Consider the following 18,170-nt stretch of genomic DNA (forward strand, 5'->3'; position numbering starts at 1 on the left):
TACTAAACCAATTACCGGGCATGTTACTATAATTCGCAATACCTTTAACGTATGGTTGGAATGATAAAGTGACATTAAATTTACGTATGCAATTTTAAAGCGAAAAACGCCACCTAAATAAATAAAAAAAGCAGCTTTTTTTAATTATTATTCAGCGGTTAGGCCTTTAGTTTTATAAATTTATACGATCCAATGAATTTTTCCAGGGGTATTCGTTCCATTTTTCCAACCCCATCTTCGTCTGCTGCTGACTCTTTATTATTATTTTATTTTTGTATAGTATATACTAAGTTCTCTTAGAATCGTTACTACATTTTTTACAGAAGTATATTATTACGTTTTAATTTGTACTTTTTTATACTCCATGTTTTATATTTGGTTGTTTTTTCTTGATTCATTCAAACTGGGCAATCATGGTTTTCAATGTTATTTTTATTGTTTTTTTTTACGGTTTGTCCACAACAATGGCTAAGTTAGCAACGGTTGCTAAATGAGCTGGAACCAGATTGCAGATTTACTGAATTCTTATACGCATTGTCTTTATATCCGTTCTTTTGTATGCCAGGCCAGAGTTTTTACTTGTTTCATGATTCCTAATCGTTTTTATGTTATTTTGTTTTATCTCAACGTGATTTACAACTTTGACAAACTGCCAATAATAATTTCTATATTTTCTTCATATAAAAAGCGTCTCCGTTTATTAACCAGATTATTGGTTGTATTACCACTGTAAAAGATTATGTCTTTAAAGCGGGTGTGTCTGGTCTAATGTGATTGCATAGATACGTAGTGAAGATTAAAATAATTCTTTCCTGAAAGAACAAGTGAGGATTTTGTTAGCTAGCACCTGGTTATATATTTTATTGTTTGATAATAAGAGATTGTATTAACTGATTGTGTTCTTGTGAAAGTAGGCTAGAGATTAATGACAGTTTTCGGTTTGAGTGGGCGTATGTTACAAACTTGTTTCCAAACTACTCAGTGAAATTGGGTTAAGCGTGGTTTAAAGACTTAGTACAAAAGTGCTAGTCGAATAGATTTAATCAAATTTTAGACCTACAAAGGAATTAGACGAATATAATTAATCAAGTTTTACAATTAAGCAGTGCATGTTTTAGAACATTTTAAGGGAACTGGATAAAAAATCGTTAATACAGTATATATGTGCGTATTCCCAAATGAAATAGGCCACATTTGGTGAAAGGTTTAGGTTCATTAGATTTTGAAGAATGGGGGTCGGATGTAATGTACTGTAAATTTATTAATGGTATAAAATCCACTGATTAATTAGACAAATATCTACCAGGCATCAGTCGATTAACTTTTAATTAATGTAATTGAAAAGTCATGAATTATGTCACAGTGGGGAACAGTTTATCGAACTTTGAAATTTGGCCGCGTTTTTAAGAATAGGCCCTAACAGTGAACGGCCAGGATCAGAGTAATTAATAAATTGTAAGTCTTCGATAAAAAATAACAACACTCAGTTGAATCTTCGATACAACTAATGTTGAATGATGTTCATTAGCAGGTTACCTCTTTTAGCTATAAATGTTTTATTAATTTTGTGACATTTCACCACGTGCAGATTCGTAAAAATATTTTGTCAAAAAACAGCGTGAAGCTGCGTAAATGTGTACATGTATAAATTGTTACTCAAATTGTTGAACACGCTAACTTAAAAACATGAGCTAATGTGATGAAATATTTACCGATACATTTCATAAAAGTGAGGAATTACTATTTTAACTTGTTTCGACATTTCTGAAAGTAGTATTTAGTTAAAATAAGGCAATCAGCTTAGTCGATTACATAGTTAAAAAATAGAAAAATGTTTTTCATCGTTTCTCTTAACAGGCACGAGAAAGAGGTTTGCCTAGAGTTAGTTATTATTTCACTGTGCAATTTTGGTTTGTAAATTTTTCTTTCATCCATTATGTTATTAACGATGTGGATTATTACTTGAGGTTAGTGGCGTTTTCCTTCAAAACGTTCTTTTTTAGATTTAGTAAAAAGGAAACTATTTCTCTTTTCTGACATAACGTATCACGAAAACATTGTATTAAGAGAAGAAAGTTAGCAGTCTTGCGTGACAAACACCAAATATTAGAATATGTTTAAATTCGTTGTTAAAAGTCACACATTACTCGTTAGGCTTTTTAAACATTTTCAGTTTTGATATATAACTTTGAAGAAATGTGAATTCAAAGAAAAATTTATAAAACTATAATACGTTATACAAGAAGTGTGGTGTCAAATAATATTAATTAGATATTTAATTTTTTTACCAATATATGTGATTGAACTGTCAAATAATATTAATTAGATATTGAATTTTTTACCAATACTTATGACTGATCTGTCCGTTTTATTTTTCGTTTTCAGAATATTCGAAACTATAAGTGAACAAGACACCGGTTTCTTATATTTGTAGGATGTACCTTCGCCCTTGCTTTGGATTGTGTGACAAGAGTGGCAAATGAAAGACCAGCCGCTCGATGGCCAGCGAGGGAAGGTGGCAGCGCCCCACCCCACCAAGCCTATCTGCTTGGAGAGCGTCAAGACTGAGCTGAAAAATTCTGTTACTGGTACAACTAATGCAACTAATTTTGATGATGACTATAATGAATGGGAGTTAGGAATTGGTGAGCTTATAATAGACTTAGACGCTGATATTGAAAAAAATAACCAAAGAAGCGGTCAATATTCCCAGTCTAAAGGAAGTGGTATTGTGAGTGCTAGTGGCGCAGCGTCCTTGAACCTTTTGACCACACAAGGGATAATTAGTGGAGGCATGTCAAACTGTAAATCACCACGAACAAATTCTGGCGGAAGTTGTGCTGGAAGCTCGTCTATTACATCTGGGAGAATAGGAAATATGGGTGCCTTAGTTGAACATCAGGCAACTGTCGACAAAGGATTAAAAATGAAGATCAAGCGAAAACATGTTGGCAGCAGATCATCGGAAGCAAAACATGAAATTGTCCAGTCCGACACCAAAACGATCAGTGGAACAGTAGTTTCTTCTGCTAATGGCGTTACTGGACCAAGCTCTTCAGAAGGCAAGTCAAAACACTCTTCCAGCAAAGGTCGTAGTAGTAGCCATAAAGAAAAGAAGGATAAAAATCGAGACAAAGAAAAAAATAAAGCGTGTGAAATAAACGGAATTTTTGGGATTACGCCGATATCTGGCGATAGTATATCCTTTTCTTCTTTACCCACACCCACAGTGAGTTTGGGCTTGCCAACTGGGCTAGTGTTGCCCAAAAGTGTAACCGATGACAGTGTTCTTCATGATGATATAAATAGTGCAAATGTAATGGGAAGCTGTGCCCCTTCTTTAGTTAATCATACACCCAAAGTAGATTCAGAATGTTCATCCGCATGTGCAAATAGTTCTGTTGTTTCGGTGCAAGAGGATATTACATATACCCCATTAAAAAAGAAATTAAAAGTGGAAACAGAAGAAGAGGTAAGCTAATATTTTAATGTATTTACTGTACTTGACCTTATTTTGTTGCGATTTCTGAAGCTTCAAATGCTAGAAAAACATTTAGTCATTTTTTTTCTCTGTGTTAATCAATATGTGTGTGTGGAGGGGATCCGTTTTGTAGATATAATTTGTGTTTGAAATTTAAATTAGTCATTGGGATTGATTATTTTCCATTTAACAGCGCCATTCGTTATATGTGATAATTATGGAACAAAATAAATACCCCTAATAACAACTTTGGATGAGTCTATAAAACTACCAGACTGATATGAATCTGGCAGAGATGAACAAATGTATTAAATAACTTTGCTTGCAACAATGTAACCGGTTATAAACATCTAGATGGTCAAAGTAAAGTGCTTGCCTACAGCTCCTCTACGAATAAATTACCACTGTCGTTTTCTACACGATCATAACATTTTGTAACATAGTGTTCGTAGATCTGCAGAGACGTACATTTGTATCTAATATGTATAGAACATAAATTTAAGAACTGTCATCTTACGTTTCTATGCGCAGACTTAAGTATTTGTTTACTAGCAACAGCAATGAAAGATTGAAGTTTGAACAAATTCATCTTATATCAGTCTTAAAATCATTAAAAGGTGTAAATTGCTATGAATTATTCAAACAACTGATTATTAAATTAATTACATTAATCTAGTAATTAAAGGGTCGTGTTCGAGCATAGAAATCTTATCTATTTCAACGGCAGTGCAGGGTATTTGCAATCCTTGAACTTGGATGTTTTTATTCAATACACTCTCTTACCTCTAATTAACGGCCCCTTGTTTGTTGCAAACTGAAAAAAAGGGAGACACTAATTTTTCACACATGTTATGTTGATTTAAATGATAATAAATGTGTCTGTGTGTAGGTTCATTTTCTTTTTTTTTCTAATCAAAATTACGATGATAAAAGTGGATTATATGTTGGATTGCTATTCCTGTCACACAAGATAAGCTTTATAAAAATACCAGGGGGGAAGCGATAATTAAAGAGATGGGTTCAATTAAGAGCAACACAGTATAACCTTGATAAGGATAAACCGTTATATCTGTCCGTCTTAAGTATTATTATTGGCAGGAGTATAAACTTTAACGAATCATTAGTTTTGTCTTATTTCCATGTTTTTGTGTATTGCTCTCCCTATTTTTTGCCGCCTGTGTCGATTTACCTATATAGTTAGATGGGTACATACACGCTTACTTTCTACCTTACATGTATGTCAAAAAAATGTTTTTTTAAACATCAGTAATTAAACCATTGTTGATCAGAAGACTCAATTCACGACAACAAAACATGCCATTCTATCAATGTAAAAAAAATAACATAAAGTAATTTGTTTGTTTGTTTTTTTACAAAAATATACACGTACACAATTTTTCTTTCTGGCCTTAGAATTCATATACACATGTTGTTTTCGGTTATTCACAAATGCATTAAACAATCTTGCATCTTTAATCGGTGAAACCGTGAAATTGTAATTATTTATTCAGAACAAATATTTTGTCGGTTTGAAAATCATTGGCATCTCAGTGAAGAAACTGGTCGAACAATTTATGTTTGAAAAATCACAGAATTTTACAGTTGATATTCTGAAGTTTTAGGTTAAAACACGTCTCTCTTTCTCTGTCTCTTTCCATTTACAAATACGTTTTTATATTAAAAAAAAACTTTGGTTTCTGAAGAAACTTGCTTTGCAATATGTGATACTACTTTTAAGTCTTTACTTTGGAAAAATGTGAATTTCTACATCATACAGATGCTCGTGAACATTCTGATGTTTCAAACACGTATTGGAACTGACTACGTGAACTGTATATGGTTACTGATCACTGATAAGCTAGGTGATGGTGGTTTTATGTGTATGACGTAGATCATTGAAGAATAATCCCAAATTAGATCAATACTTCTGAAATCCTAGTATCTCAAGATTCAGTTGTTGCGTGGTTAAATATATCTTTAGATACTATAAAATAAAATAAAGAAAACTTGAGCAAAGTCATGTGTGGTAGATAAAATGCGTTAAGAAGTTTGATTTCTTACCTTAATATTCAGTTAATTGATTATTTCGACCCAGTAGCATATTATGTATCGCAACACAGTCTAAAAGTGGATCTTTTTGGATATTTACCAAGGGAAGAAAGTTTCTTATTCTCTCCTCACAGTACAATATACTGGAGACTTGTTCCACTCGTGTGTACGTTAGTTTTTGAACTCATTAGCGGAATAATGCAGTTCACATATTAAGAATTAATAACTCTGTGCTTGTTTCAAAATTTAAAACATTGATTTTTGACTTTTTTTGTGTTTGCTACATTTTGTCTGTAAAAGCTCGGTAACTGTAGTTAAATAATATTTTGTTAGCTAAGAAACGTACGTAATTTCTTTTCTGATTGCTTTCGAAACATTTAAATACCTCAAAGCAATTTTGTTTATTTGCGTCAAGATTTGTTGTGAGACGCTCGTTATGGCCTGTTGTTTTGAATTAAGCACAAAGCTGCACAATGGGCTATTTGTTCTCTGCCCACAGGTATCGAATCCCGGTTTTTAGCGTTGTAAGTCCGTAGACATACCGCTGAGCCATTGGGGAGGGGGGGAGTTACGGCCTGTAAGAGCATATATTTCAAACTATTTATCTTAACACCGAAGCGTTTGTTCACCACAAGGAAACACAAAATATTTCTGCAGCAGGTGTCTGATTTTTTTTTGATTTTTTTTTGCCCTTGGCATTAACTTAACCTTCTTCCTCCCATGCATAATAATAAACAAGAAAAACACGTATATTTAAAACAAATATATGCGTATAATTTGAGAAACGCGTATTTATTTATGGTGAGTGAAGAAATTAGATACGAAATTAAAAACAGGCAAATATGTGCTATTTTCAAATTTAATACATGTACAAATAACTAATATTTGTCCCCCTAGTGGCACAGCGGTCTGTGGACTTATACCACTGGTAACCAGGTTTTTATACCAATAAATATGCTACTAAGTGAATTAAGTAGTTGCAATGTATGTCTAAGGCTCTAGAATGATTAGATAACCACTGAATATCAAATTAGTTATGTATTTAACGCGTTGGAAATTTGTTGGATTAGGAATAATACGCTAATCCCAAAGATGTATGTAACTTACCAACATCCGTTTAAAATGATTAGAGTTTTATTGTTCTACAAGCAGGAACGCTGCTGTTGTTTGTCATATAATTTTACTACAAAACAAACAGCTTACAAGAAAATTTTAATCAGGAGTTATATATAACCTTCACATTGATATCTTCTTACAGGGAAAGTGCTGGGGGGGGTTATTATAAAAACCAGTTTTAATTGTTTCTGTTTACAGGAGAAGCCACTGAGTTTTCTTCATTATTTTATGATCCAAGTTTTAGCATGATGTTGTATATGCGTGTTAGAATCTGTGTAGGTTTAAAACACTTAAAACTAAACTTACTATGTGAACGCCGCTTGTTGTTACATAAACTGCAAAACTGTTTCAAATGTTATACTTTTTTATTTATCTTAGTTTATTAAGTTGCTGTTCTTTAAAATGTATATCACAGTTGTTGTTTTTCTTATGAAACGTTAAATCATTTATAGTGAATCACAAAATAGCTTCGGATTTAACGTACGATATGAATTGGATCATTTTGTACAGAAAAGCTTGAAGAGAGTGTATGTGCTTGTTGAAGTTCAAAGTTATGAGGCTCACTTCCTATTGTTTGCTTTTATAAATTATATTATTCCCTCCCACTTGAATAGAAAAAAAAAACCTTTATTACTCCCATCTGAAGATATTATGTGCTTGCAAGTCTTTATTTCTTTTCATTTCGTTATCGTTCGCGCTGGTTATTGGTTAGTTAGACTTGTGATTTTTTTTAAGCAGTCAAACACACCCTTGCGGCGCCTTAGTAACTTATTAATAATATAAATGTAATTAAAAAGTGAACACTCTGACAATGGTTCTGAGGTCTAAGTTTTTGCTGAGCGATCGGCTCTCACGGAGAAAAAAAGAAACAACAGCATACAAATCTTTGTACGTCAAACTTTCGCTTTATTGATCAATTATCCATGGCCGCGGCCCTCTTGCAAGGCACGTGCAAGGTGTTATTTTGTCGTCTAGACACCCGTAGAGTCCACTGATGGTTTTGTAGGGGGTTCAGCAAAAACAGTAATACGTGTCAGAGTGACATAACTGTTGTTGTTTCGTGTTGTAATATAATTCCAAAAACTTTTCTTGCTATTTCTTAAGGCGTAGATTTCAACAAGTTGTTAAACAGGAACCTTATATTGTATCAGTAATTATTAAGACGTGGAGCTGTAACATATTACGAATTATTAAAAAAAACAAGTTTAGATTTGCTATAGTTGTGTGACTATAAATGTGTTTTTAGAGGCTCTGAACTGATGTTGCTCAAACTAAAGTATACACCTGTTCATTGTGTGAGAAAAACTGCCTGACATGAGATATTTTAGTTTACTTTTCAATGATATAGCATTATTGCAGTTTTATAATGTGGTGTAGGATCTTGTAATATACCTATAACAGTTTTTCACAATAATGTTATTGTTAGTTCACACAATAAAATGATCGAAACATGAAATTAGCTCTTTTTTTTTTTTTAATATCTCGCATCTTAACACTCCTACGAAAAGACGTTTCTAGTCCTGATTTCTCCAAGCCCGTTCCCCTGGCTGTGGTTTCGCTAGATAGTAGATAGGGACAGTGGGAATCTCGTTAATCCATTCATTAATTGATTTAAATGGCAATTTCATTTAAATACAAAATTATTAGCCTAATATTAATAACCTTTCAAGTTGCTCTGGGACCTATTAGGCCCCACTTTTCGTAGGAGTGTTAAGACCACACATTTATAGAAACGGATTGACGAGAAACTGTTAATTTTGAGGATTTGTGAATATAGCTATTATTTTCAAACCCCAGTATTTCCTCAGAAGTAACTGATTGACTCATTTGATAAATGTACAATGAAAACGTCACTTTCATATGAATAAGTACAGTGTGTTCATATGTATATTTTGAGTAGGAATTAGTTAGACGAGCCTCTCCTGCAAGATTATTTAACCTGCATATATTTGTTTAAGCTGCAGTCATCCCTCGTATCTAGCTGTCCGTCAGACCAGTCCAGTATTTCCTGTTCTTAGCATACTATGTCCATCTGATTCCTGCTTCCACCACGATATCGTCTCTCCATCATCTCTTTTTCATTCGCTTAAATCGTTTCCCCTATCCTAGGTTGCCATTCGATTGTTCTCAATATTCACATAGTCAACACATGTCTTTATAAACCAAAAAAATTTGTCACACTTAAGTCTTTTGTTGGTAGTGTATCAAAGTGAAAGTCGGAAAAAATGAAAGCCGGGGAGAATCCAAGGGTTTAAAACTGACCTTTGATTGAAGCTTAGCGATCAATACCTTCAGTATACCTACCTTGGCGGGACCATATACTGTTTGCCTTGGAAATCAATTATATAAGCTGAAGCTATGATCTCTGTGTCTATATTTCCTGATTCATAAACTGGGTATGTCTTACAGCTAAGTGCATATATCATATATAATGGATGAATTTATGATACTCGCTTATCAAAATTTCGGAGTTTTCCTTCAGAACTGCACTAACCATGCTTTTAGCACTTTCTAAGTTTTATTAGCAAAAAAAAAACAAAAAAAAACAGAAATTTATTAGTTTACTAGCGTTAATTTCGAGCTCTTTATATTTATAAATTTAAAAACATACATGACATATTTAAGAAGGTATATCTCTTGTTCATCACATATTTGATGTCATCATTTCTATCCACGTTATTGACTCTTGCTGCTGATTTAGCTTCTTCAACACAGTTATGTAACAGCTTCTATCGGAAGAGCTGTTAAAATTTTTCAGTACTAGTGAGAATTAAGAACAAACAAACCTAATTATGAGTAAGAAGTAAAATACAGAAATATGGCTGCTCTTCCCTAGCTCATTAATTGAATACTTTGGTTATTAGCGGTGTTTTCGGCTGTAAATCCAAGAACACCTGATGAGGTTGCGCCTCCTAAGAGTTGCCAAGTACCAAAGCAGAATTGTCACGTGCAGCACCTCCATGACAGATACAAAATATTGTGCATGGTAGATTGCAAGCTCTGCATCATCAAAGTCCAGAATAACAAGGTGTGTCAGTACCACATGAACACCTTATCAGTTGTAAAATCTCCTCTGGTGCTAGAATAATGTTATTAACTTGCACAAGAATCTTTCCCGTCTTGTCTCCATCCAGGGGTATAATAAGCAGTTGGGTCAATGCCTAGTGTATCTTCTTCCAGAGCACATCTATAAGTGGAAACCTGCAAATTAGATCTTTTGACATTCTCCGTAAATGCACCATTTGTTGGAAACACGGTACATTGTGCTTTGGGCATCGTTAGGAAGACCATAACAAGCCAACATAAATTTTGTTGCTTGCTAAACAAAATCTATCATGGTTGCACTCTCGTTGCCTAGATGACGTAGGGAATATTTAGACTAACAACCTTGAACTGTAACGGGGAAGGTAAATTTTTTGTTCCCTCTGAATTCAACACAATGGAAAGATATATGTACGTATGTATGTAAATTTAGGTAACTTAGTGTCAAATCATTTGATAAAATGGCAATATTTATTACAGTAATCAACATTATGATGTAGTTTCTTGAAAGTTTTGTCTGAAGATACTGAATGTGAAAAACAAACAAACCTGTATGTAAACTGTAAAACAAAGTAGCACAAAAGATCTGAACCTGGTTACCGTACTAAATTACAACTTATTGTAACATAAGCCCCCAGTGGCTTAGCGGTGTGTCTGCGAATGTACAACGCTAAAAACCAGGTTTCGAGACCCGTGGTGGGCAGAGCACAGATAGCCCATTGTGTAGATTTGTGCTTACTAAAACACCAACAATAACCGTAATATAAATAGTATTTGTTATTTGTTCTAACGATAATATATTTTAATGTTTATATGATTATAAGTAATATAAAATAAATCAATTTATTATCCCTGTCTATGCTAAAGATATATATATATATATCCTAAAAATAAAAACTAAACAATTGTTTAACTTAAATAATTATATAACTAAATGAAACAAATTGATTACTAGTTCTTATGTTTATCACATAATAGATGTCACGTCTATATATATTTTATAGAGTATATAACAAAAACAAAGCAAAGCCATATATATGCATGAAACTTCTTAACTAGTCTAAATTCACGCATATGTGAACAGTACTATATTGTTTTGCGTTATTTTGTTTTCGTGGTTTTCTTAATATGTGTGGCCCGACGGTTGACTCGTAATCCGAGGGTCGCGAGTTCGAATCCCCGTCGTATCAAACATGCTCACCCTTTCAGCCGTGGGGGCGATATAGTATAACAGTCAATCTCACTATTCGTTGATAAAGAGTAGCCTAAGAGTAGGCGGTGGGTGGTGATGACTAGCTACCTTCCCTCTTGTCTTACATTGCTAAATTATGAATGGCTAGTGCATATAGCCCTTGTGTAGCTTTGCGCGAAATTCAAAACAAACCTTAATATGTGATCCAGTATTTCAAATTTTGTTACTTAAATTTCTTCATACAATATGAAACTATACGAAGGTTTTATTTTTGTGGTATATAATATGAAAATTCCATCGTTTTTCTTCACTTTTTTCAATGGTAAATTATTATATTTTTCAGTATTCCAAATACTCAAATACAATTACAATTTACATGGAATTTGATTATTGTGATCAATTATGCTAAAATCGCTTTTTTTTTTTTTTTACAATCACTTTATACAACGACAATATCTGACGATTTGTCAATGCTAACCCCATTGACCTGAAATTTGTGTTAAAATATTATTTTTTTCAATTTAATTATATATTAGTTGAATACAAATTCTGATACAAATAGACAGTTTGTCATTGGTATTGCTTGTTCTCCTTTACCTTATTCCCTTACATATTTAATGATCAATATAATATTAGCACTAGAAAGGGAAGAGGAACATATAATTCGTCCATACACACGAAGTAGTAACCTCGACCAAAAGACATACGAAATAATTTTCCCATTTCTAGTGGTTCCTTCTGTTACAGCGGTAAGTCTACGGATTTACAACACTAAAATCAGGTGTTCGATTCCCCTCGGTAGACTCGGTGCGGCTTTGCTATAAAAAACACACACACATTTCTAGTGATTAAATTGTAGAATGTTAACATTTTTACGTTGAAGTGAAACACTTGAACTGTGTGAAACAGAAGGATATTTTAATTTCGCTGCTGAAGGATAATTTTGTACCCGTAATATTGAAGAACTGGATAAAATCATTGAAGTAAAAATGCTGTTTTTCAACACCACATTTCTTTCAATAATTTTTATTGTATAAAATGTTGAATATTGTACGCATTTTTAAGCGGACTAGTGTTACAACGTAAACGTCACGCAACTTACTTTTTTTTTGTAATGTCCTTTGTACCATAGCTTAACTTTAATAATTTTCAGTAATTCAAGGCAGCAACTGATAAAAAATGCCTTAAAAATATCAAGTAATTATCTCGAAATACGAAACTGAATTGATATTCATTAGCAAACGTGAAATCAGGCGATCGGTAGAGTTAACATGCAAATCTGAATTAATTTACTGCATTTAATGTACAAAATTATATACTGTCTGCAATTAATATCCGTATTGGAATGTTATGTACGTAAATTCTTATGGTGTATTGTGAATTTTATTTTGAATATAAATATGTCTGTATAATAATTAACTATTGAAATGGATAGGTACAATAAATAAGTGGAATTTTTTATTGCATTAGTATATATTTATAGATAGAAACAAATAGGTATTTTTTAAAATTTTTTGCTTGCCTTTCGTAAAAAAAAAAAAAATATCAGGCACTCATATTTTGAGGAGTTAAATATAGATTTATAGGTGCAGAGCGACAAAAACCTCCCGTTATTTTGAGTAGTTGTAATATAATTTTAAAGGTGCAATTAGACCTCTTTCTCTGGTTATTTTGAGTAGTTGTAACATAATGTTTAAGGTGCAGAATGGCCTCACCCATAGGTTATTCTGAGGAGTCATAATATAATGTTAAAGGTGCAGAACTACCAATTCCACAGTCTAAGGACTGGAGGGAAAATGCGTGACTATTTTCATATAGGACATTATAATGTATTTCGGACGAGTCTCTGATTAATTACATTACGTATTACTACTTTAAATAACCGGGAATTTTAATTTTAGTTTAGTAGTTAATTAAGTGTTAATATGTATCAAATTCTTTGATAGATTGCTTAGGCAAAGTATTCATGATGAAACTTTGTAGAATGGACGGCAACTGCCTGTTGTGGAGACACAAGTGTAGAGAACGACAGTACTTCAAGACGAAAGACTTTCGAAACGCCGTCCTCTATACTTGTGTTTCCACAACAGGCAGTTGCCGTCCATTCTACAAAGTTTCATCATGTATCAAATTTGTTATTTGCCAATAAGATTGATACACACAATTCCCTTTTTAACACAAATATATTTTAATATACAAACATTAAAAACAATACAAGTTATGATAACAGGTATTACTAATAATTAGTACAAAAGATAGTTGATATACAAGAGTTTTACAAACTTAAAAACTATACTGAGTCTTGTATGCGGTCTAGAACTGTGTATTTTCGAGGATCCAAGTCCATGACCAGCAAATTAATTCTGAGTTGATGTTGTTGCACCTCGTTTAAACTAACGACTCCTTTTTTGGCTAGCCTCACACCAGGTTAGAAGTTCACTTCGTACCGAAGAAGATATTTAACGTCCTCGTAGAAATAATAACGCCGGAAGTAATTCACTGAAGCTGAATGGTTTGTAATGTTTGAAATCTATAACGTTCCTGGTTCATTTCTGTAGTTTCTGATTAATAGATGTTAATTAAAATTATAGCTTCCCATTCATATAGTATACTGACTGTAGCCGTCCAATAATATTCTCATCTTCGCCTCTCGGCTAGCCGCTTTTTATAAGAATCACGCGAGTTTGTAGAAATTTCGACAATATTCTTGCGTGTTTTCGTCAAACAAGTATTGTTGATTTTGACGCTCAAGAATATTCCACAGTTTTCAGGACAAGCGGCATTTACGCAATACACAGTTAAGAAAATGCATTGCAGACTAAAAAGAAAACTATACAGAAAGAATCGTAGGCACAGAATGAACGTACAACAGTAAATCCGTTACAATATCTAATTATCACTTATTTAAAATTAGTTTTCCCTTTATTCCTTCAAAACTAAGAGTAGCTAGTGCAAATAATTCTTGAGTAGTTATACGCGAATTTCAACAAATAATTCAAATTTCCACTTTGTTTAGTTGTAGTGTTAGTGTTTAACTTGCAACTTTTACATGTTCTTTATTATCGGTATATCAAAGCTATGTACGTTATAACATTTATCTCTGTGTCATTTCATATTTTAAGTAATAATGAAGAGAAATTAAAACCAAAGTGTTGAAACATCGAACTTTAGCAATACTAAAGCTATTACAAAGAGAAAATTGACATTTCTTTCAGTAACTTTTAATTGGTAATCCAGAGAAGTGGTTAAAAAAACTAAAATTTACCATTTCTTTTAAGCTTGCTTATTTGAAATTATAGTAATCTTGCTGAATCTTTAAAAATATCTTAACACCATTACTAAATTTACCATATAATAATGCTGTTTTAAGTTGCATTAATTTTAAAATTAAACAATGATTATAATATAGAGAAATTATTAAAATAATGAAATACCAGAGATTAACTTTCCTATCAGTGGAGTCTCTCCGGCTTTTTTAAAACAACTTTTTCAGTTTATATATGGACATTTTAGTTCCATTTTGTTGCAATTCAGAATATTTTCTTTGAAGTTTTATGTGATTTATTTTACCACAGAAAATTGTCAAATGTCGATCAGTTGATGGAAATTATACTAATCCACGGTAACAGTTTAGATTACATTTATCTAAAACTGCAAGTGCGTCTAAAATGAGCTCTAAATTAACACGATATTTTTTCTACTCTTCGTCAGGGGCGGTGCTAGTTGTATTTGCTAGGGGACGGGAGCATTCACCCTCAAATTTCATTCCAAACTCACCCAAGTTTATTCTTCCTATTGGTTTAAAAAATAATCTCAAGTGTAAAGAATTTTCCTCCCTCCTTTTTTTTTTTATGCAATCGCCAAGGAAAGTCAGCTTGGGTTGGACAAAGATGTTTGCCATATTACCTTTCCCATAAACCCACATTAGTGTGAGATGCCCCCTCTTCATTGGAAAGTAACTGAACCCAGGCCTGCTCCTCGTAACTGTGTATTATGTTTATGCTTTAAAAACAAATTAAAAAAATATGAAGATAATTTGCCTGTGTTAGTTTTATCTGCGTATTACACTTGAAACGTTGAGCAAAAAAAAAAAGGTAGTTTAAAATTTTTTCTTTCTATGTATTTAGGCAACATTTTAAGTTTTTTTTTAATTTTTTTCCATAAACGTATTATATTTTAAGTCGTGCTCAACTCACGATATTCCAAGTTGTTGAAACATTCACTATTTGTTTCTCGCTCTGTTGACAGCTTAAAATAATCAATAAACTTCCATATTCCACTTCTCTTGATAAATATAGTTTCGAAGTTTTGAAAATATATAAAATTAGACAGGACGCACTAGCTACGTATGTTGCAAATAACCCTGGCAAACGTTGAAATATATTAATTCTGCGTAACAAAAGATTTGAATAGAAGAAAAGGCATGAGAAGCGAGGCTGAGGCGGTTTGGTCACGTGAAGCACAAGCAATAAGGGGAGCACTAGAGCTAGCAGGGGACGACCGGGAAGACCGGTATAGCTTTGGAAGACCGAGAAAAAATGCAGAAGACCTGGTAATGAACAGAAATCATTGAAGTAGAACAAGACGTGTAAAGGATCACTGCCGAAGGGAAAAGTCGAAGCAGATTATGCCCATTGTAACAAAAAAGAGTTTCTCAGTGTTATATTCAAGACTGGAAGCCACCAGCTATCATTAGAAAAAAGCACAAAGTTTAGCATTTCTTGCTGATTCGTAATTAAAATTGCTACTTATTCATGTTTGAAAATTCATAAGTTAATCCCAAATATTTGTAAGATATGAAGAGTGTTAACTACAAAATTTCTGTAATCTACTGTTGTGTGCTATGTTTAAGTAATTCAATAAAGAAGTTTCAACATGACGTGTTGCGCCTAGAAATTTCGTATTTTAACAGGACGTCTCGAATTTTCATAAGGTTTGGGGAAAACAAACAATAATCTATAAAATATCAAGGTGTGTTAGAGAATGAAGCATAATTAGTATCAATTGGTTCGTCAGATAGTGAATTAGTCATTTCAGTACTACTGAACGTTTTTGGCAAGTTTATGCTGTACATAGATAGAAACTTTGACAAGTCAGTGAAATTGTGAATTAACCACGAATGTACCCTGTAGAATGCTATCAAAGAAATAAAGAACTTATTACAAATACGTGGTATGAACTTTGTGTTATTTTTACGAATAAAAAAAACGCCCAGTCAAAAAACCGTTACAATATTATGATTACACAGCTTTTGCTTGTCGTGCAATATTTTATTTTTTTGATGGTGTCATAAAATGCTTATTTATCAAAGAACACTCGGAGATCTTTTCAAAACTGCATTTTAACATGCAAACTTACTGAAATATGTTAAAGTATTTATGTTCAATAAAAACGAACTTACTTTGTAACGTCATTTAGACTTTGTAAATATTTTTTCCCTTATTTTTCTCGCACGATAATTGAAATAAGCCACGCCTCTAATCCTTTCTGCACGCTAAACACGTGGCGTAGTGAACTTGCTAACATTTGTATGATCTAGAAGTCGGGAATAATCTTAGTATTCAAATAGGGGGGACTAAAACCTCTTTTCCTCACATATGTCCAGCTCTAGAGTATTTTCCTCACTAAAGGGGGGGTAGTAGCCCACATCGATTGGTGGGAAGGAAACTGCAGTCACAGCACGAGGGAATGGCCAAATTTATGGGTGATGTGTTAGAAGCTGGATGAATAGGTTTATGATTGAGTGAAAGAATGAATAGGCAAGAAGTTAAGTAGTGACGGGTGAGTTAGTTTTTGAATTAACTCACAGTTTGTTTAATTGACCGAATGAAGCTGATGATAGAAAGTTACAGCAACTTTTCTGTAGATATAGAGTACAGTCTAATAATAATGTTTAATCCACTTAATTTATTGAAAATTATCTCAGCGATAGGGTTGCTAGTACGTTTGCCAGATGGGAAACAACGACGTTCTTTAAATAACCTCCATAAAGCGAATTAATGGATATAATGTATGTTGAATGAGATCATTGGTTTCACAAATTTCACACAGGGGGTACAAAAAAAATGACCATATGGAAATCTAGTTATCTAAATATTTTAAAAAGAAAATATTGGAGAAGAATAAAAGACTATATGCAGTATTTTTGGCAAAATCGGCAATAATTGTGTGATAATAGTTCATTCATATGATTGCCCATTTTAATAAATAGAGAAAAGAAACACATTAATATTGTATATGCAGCAACAATTTTAATATATTCACCTCAAAAACTAAATAAATAAAAGATTGAATCAAAAATGTAGTTCGACATATTATTTTCAACAGTAATACTTTTAATTCATGTCATGAAATTTGGCTTTTTTGGTTTTTTCATTCTTTGAAAGTTTTTTACTCTCATGACTCAATATTTACGAAAACCTTACAAGTAATTTTGAAGTTAAATCAATAGTTTTCTTTCTTTGTCTCGTTTTATTTCATTTATATTTGCTCTTCATAGAACAATGTGGACGGCACATTCTGTTCCCGAGAGACAAAACATAGTAGCACCAGTACCAGCGTGGGGACTTTGATAGAACCAGAATGTTTGGGACCATGCGAACCAGGTACCAGCGTAATATTAGAAGGCATTGTTTGGCAGGAAACAGACGGAGGTATGATGACTCCTAGACGTTATGTAACGATACGAGTTCAACAACGTCAGTGTAATTTGATATGTTACGTATGGATTAATTTTATGATCAATGAATTGAGTTTTTTAAAGCAAACTTTATAGAACTTGAATATAATTATTTTTGTTATTAAATTTGTTACAGAGCTTTCTTTCAGTGCTAGACCAAGAATTAAAAAAGAACCTAATAGTCTTCGTATTTGGAATATAAATAATACATTAAAGGTTTGAGTATCTTTAATTAATATGATCTTTATTTCGATTGAATTTGCCTGAACGTTTCGTCATTGAAGATGCTCGAGAACTTCCTTCGCAACACCAGGAGGAACAGAACCACATTCAGACAGTTTTAATCCTGACAAAGACTATATCATTGAAAGCTACTCAAATCAAAAATTAAGATGGCTTGCTATTAAAATAGTTTGTAGAACTGATCCCCATGTTGAGAGTTTTTGAAAATCTTTAAAAATAAACCAAACTATCATCACCAGTAACACTTTGCGGCAGTTTAAGTTTATATGAAAGCCATGTCGTCTAAACCTACTTAAAAAAAACAAAAACACTTTACCTAGTGGGTACATTTTATACTCCTGTTCTTAGTCCTCGTTTTATTTACTCCT

General features: G+C 32.8%; 1 protein-coding gene across 5 annotated transcripts in view; it reads left to right on the plus strand.

Annotated features, from left to right (window-relative positions):
- Positions 1–18,170, plus strand: part of LOC143249517 (uncharacterized) — a 140,894-nt gene that overhangs the window by 112,347 nt on the left and 10,377 nt on the right. For 4 of the 5 annotated variants that reach the window (XM_076499503.1, XM_076499499.1, XM_076499500.1 and 1 more), the window contains exons 2-3: positions 2,386–3,472; positions 17,380–17,533. In XM_076499503.1, coding sequence (XP_076355618.1) covers positions 2,480–3,472; positions 17,380–17,533 — 1,147 coding nt within the window. In that variant the 5' untranslated portion in view covers positions 2,386–2,479. Of the gene's footprint in view, positions 1–685; positions 825–2,385; positions 3,473–17,379; positions 17,534–18,170 lie in introns of those variants that run through there. The other variant, XM_076499501.1, reaches the window with a different exon arrangement.

Source organism: Tachypleus tridentatus, chromosome 4 (genome assembly GCF_004210375.1).
Source record: "Tachypleus tridentatus isolate NWPU-2018 chromosome 4, ASM421037v1, whole genome shotgun sequence".
NCBI classification, from domain to species: domain Eukaryota; kingdom Metazoa; phylum Arthropoda; class Merostomata; order Xiphosura; family Limulidae; genus Tachypleus; species Tachypleus tridentatus.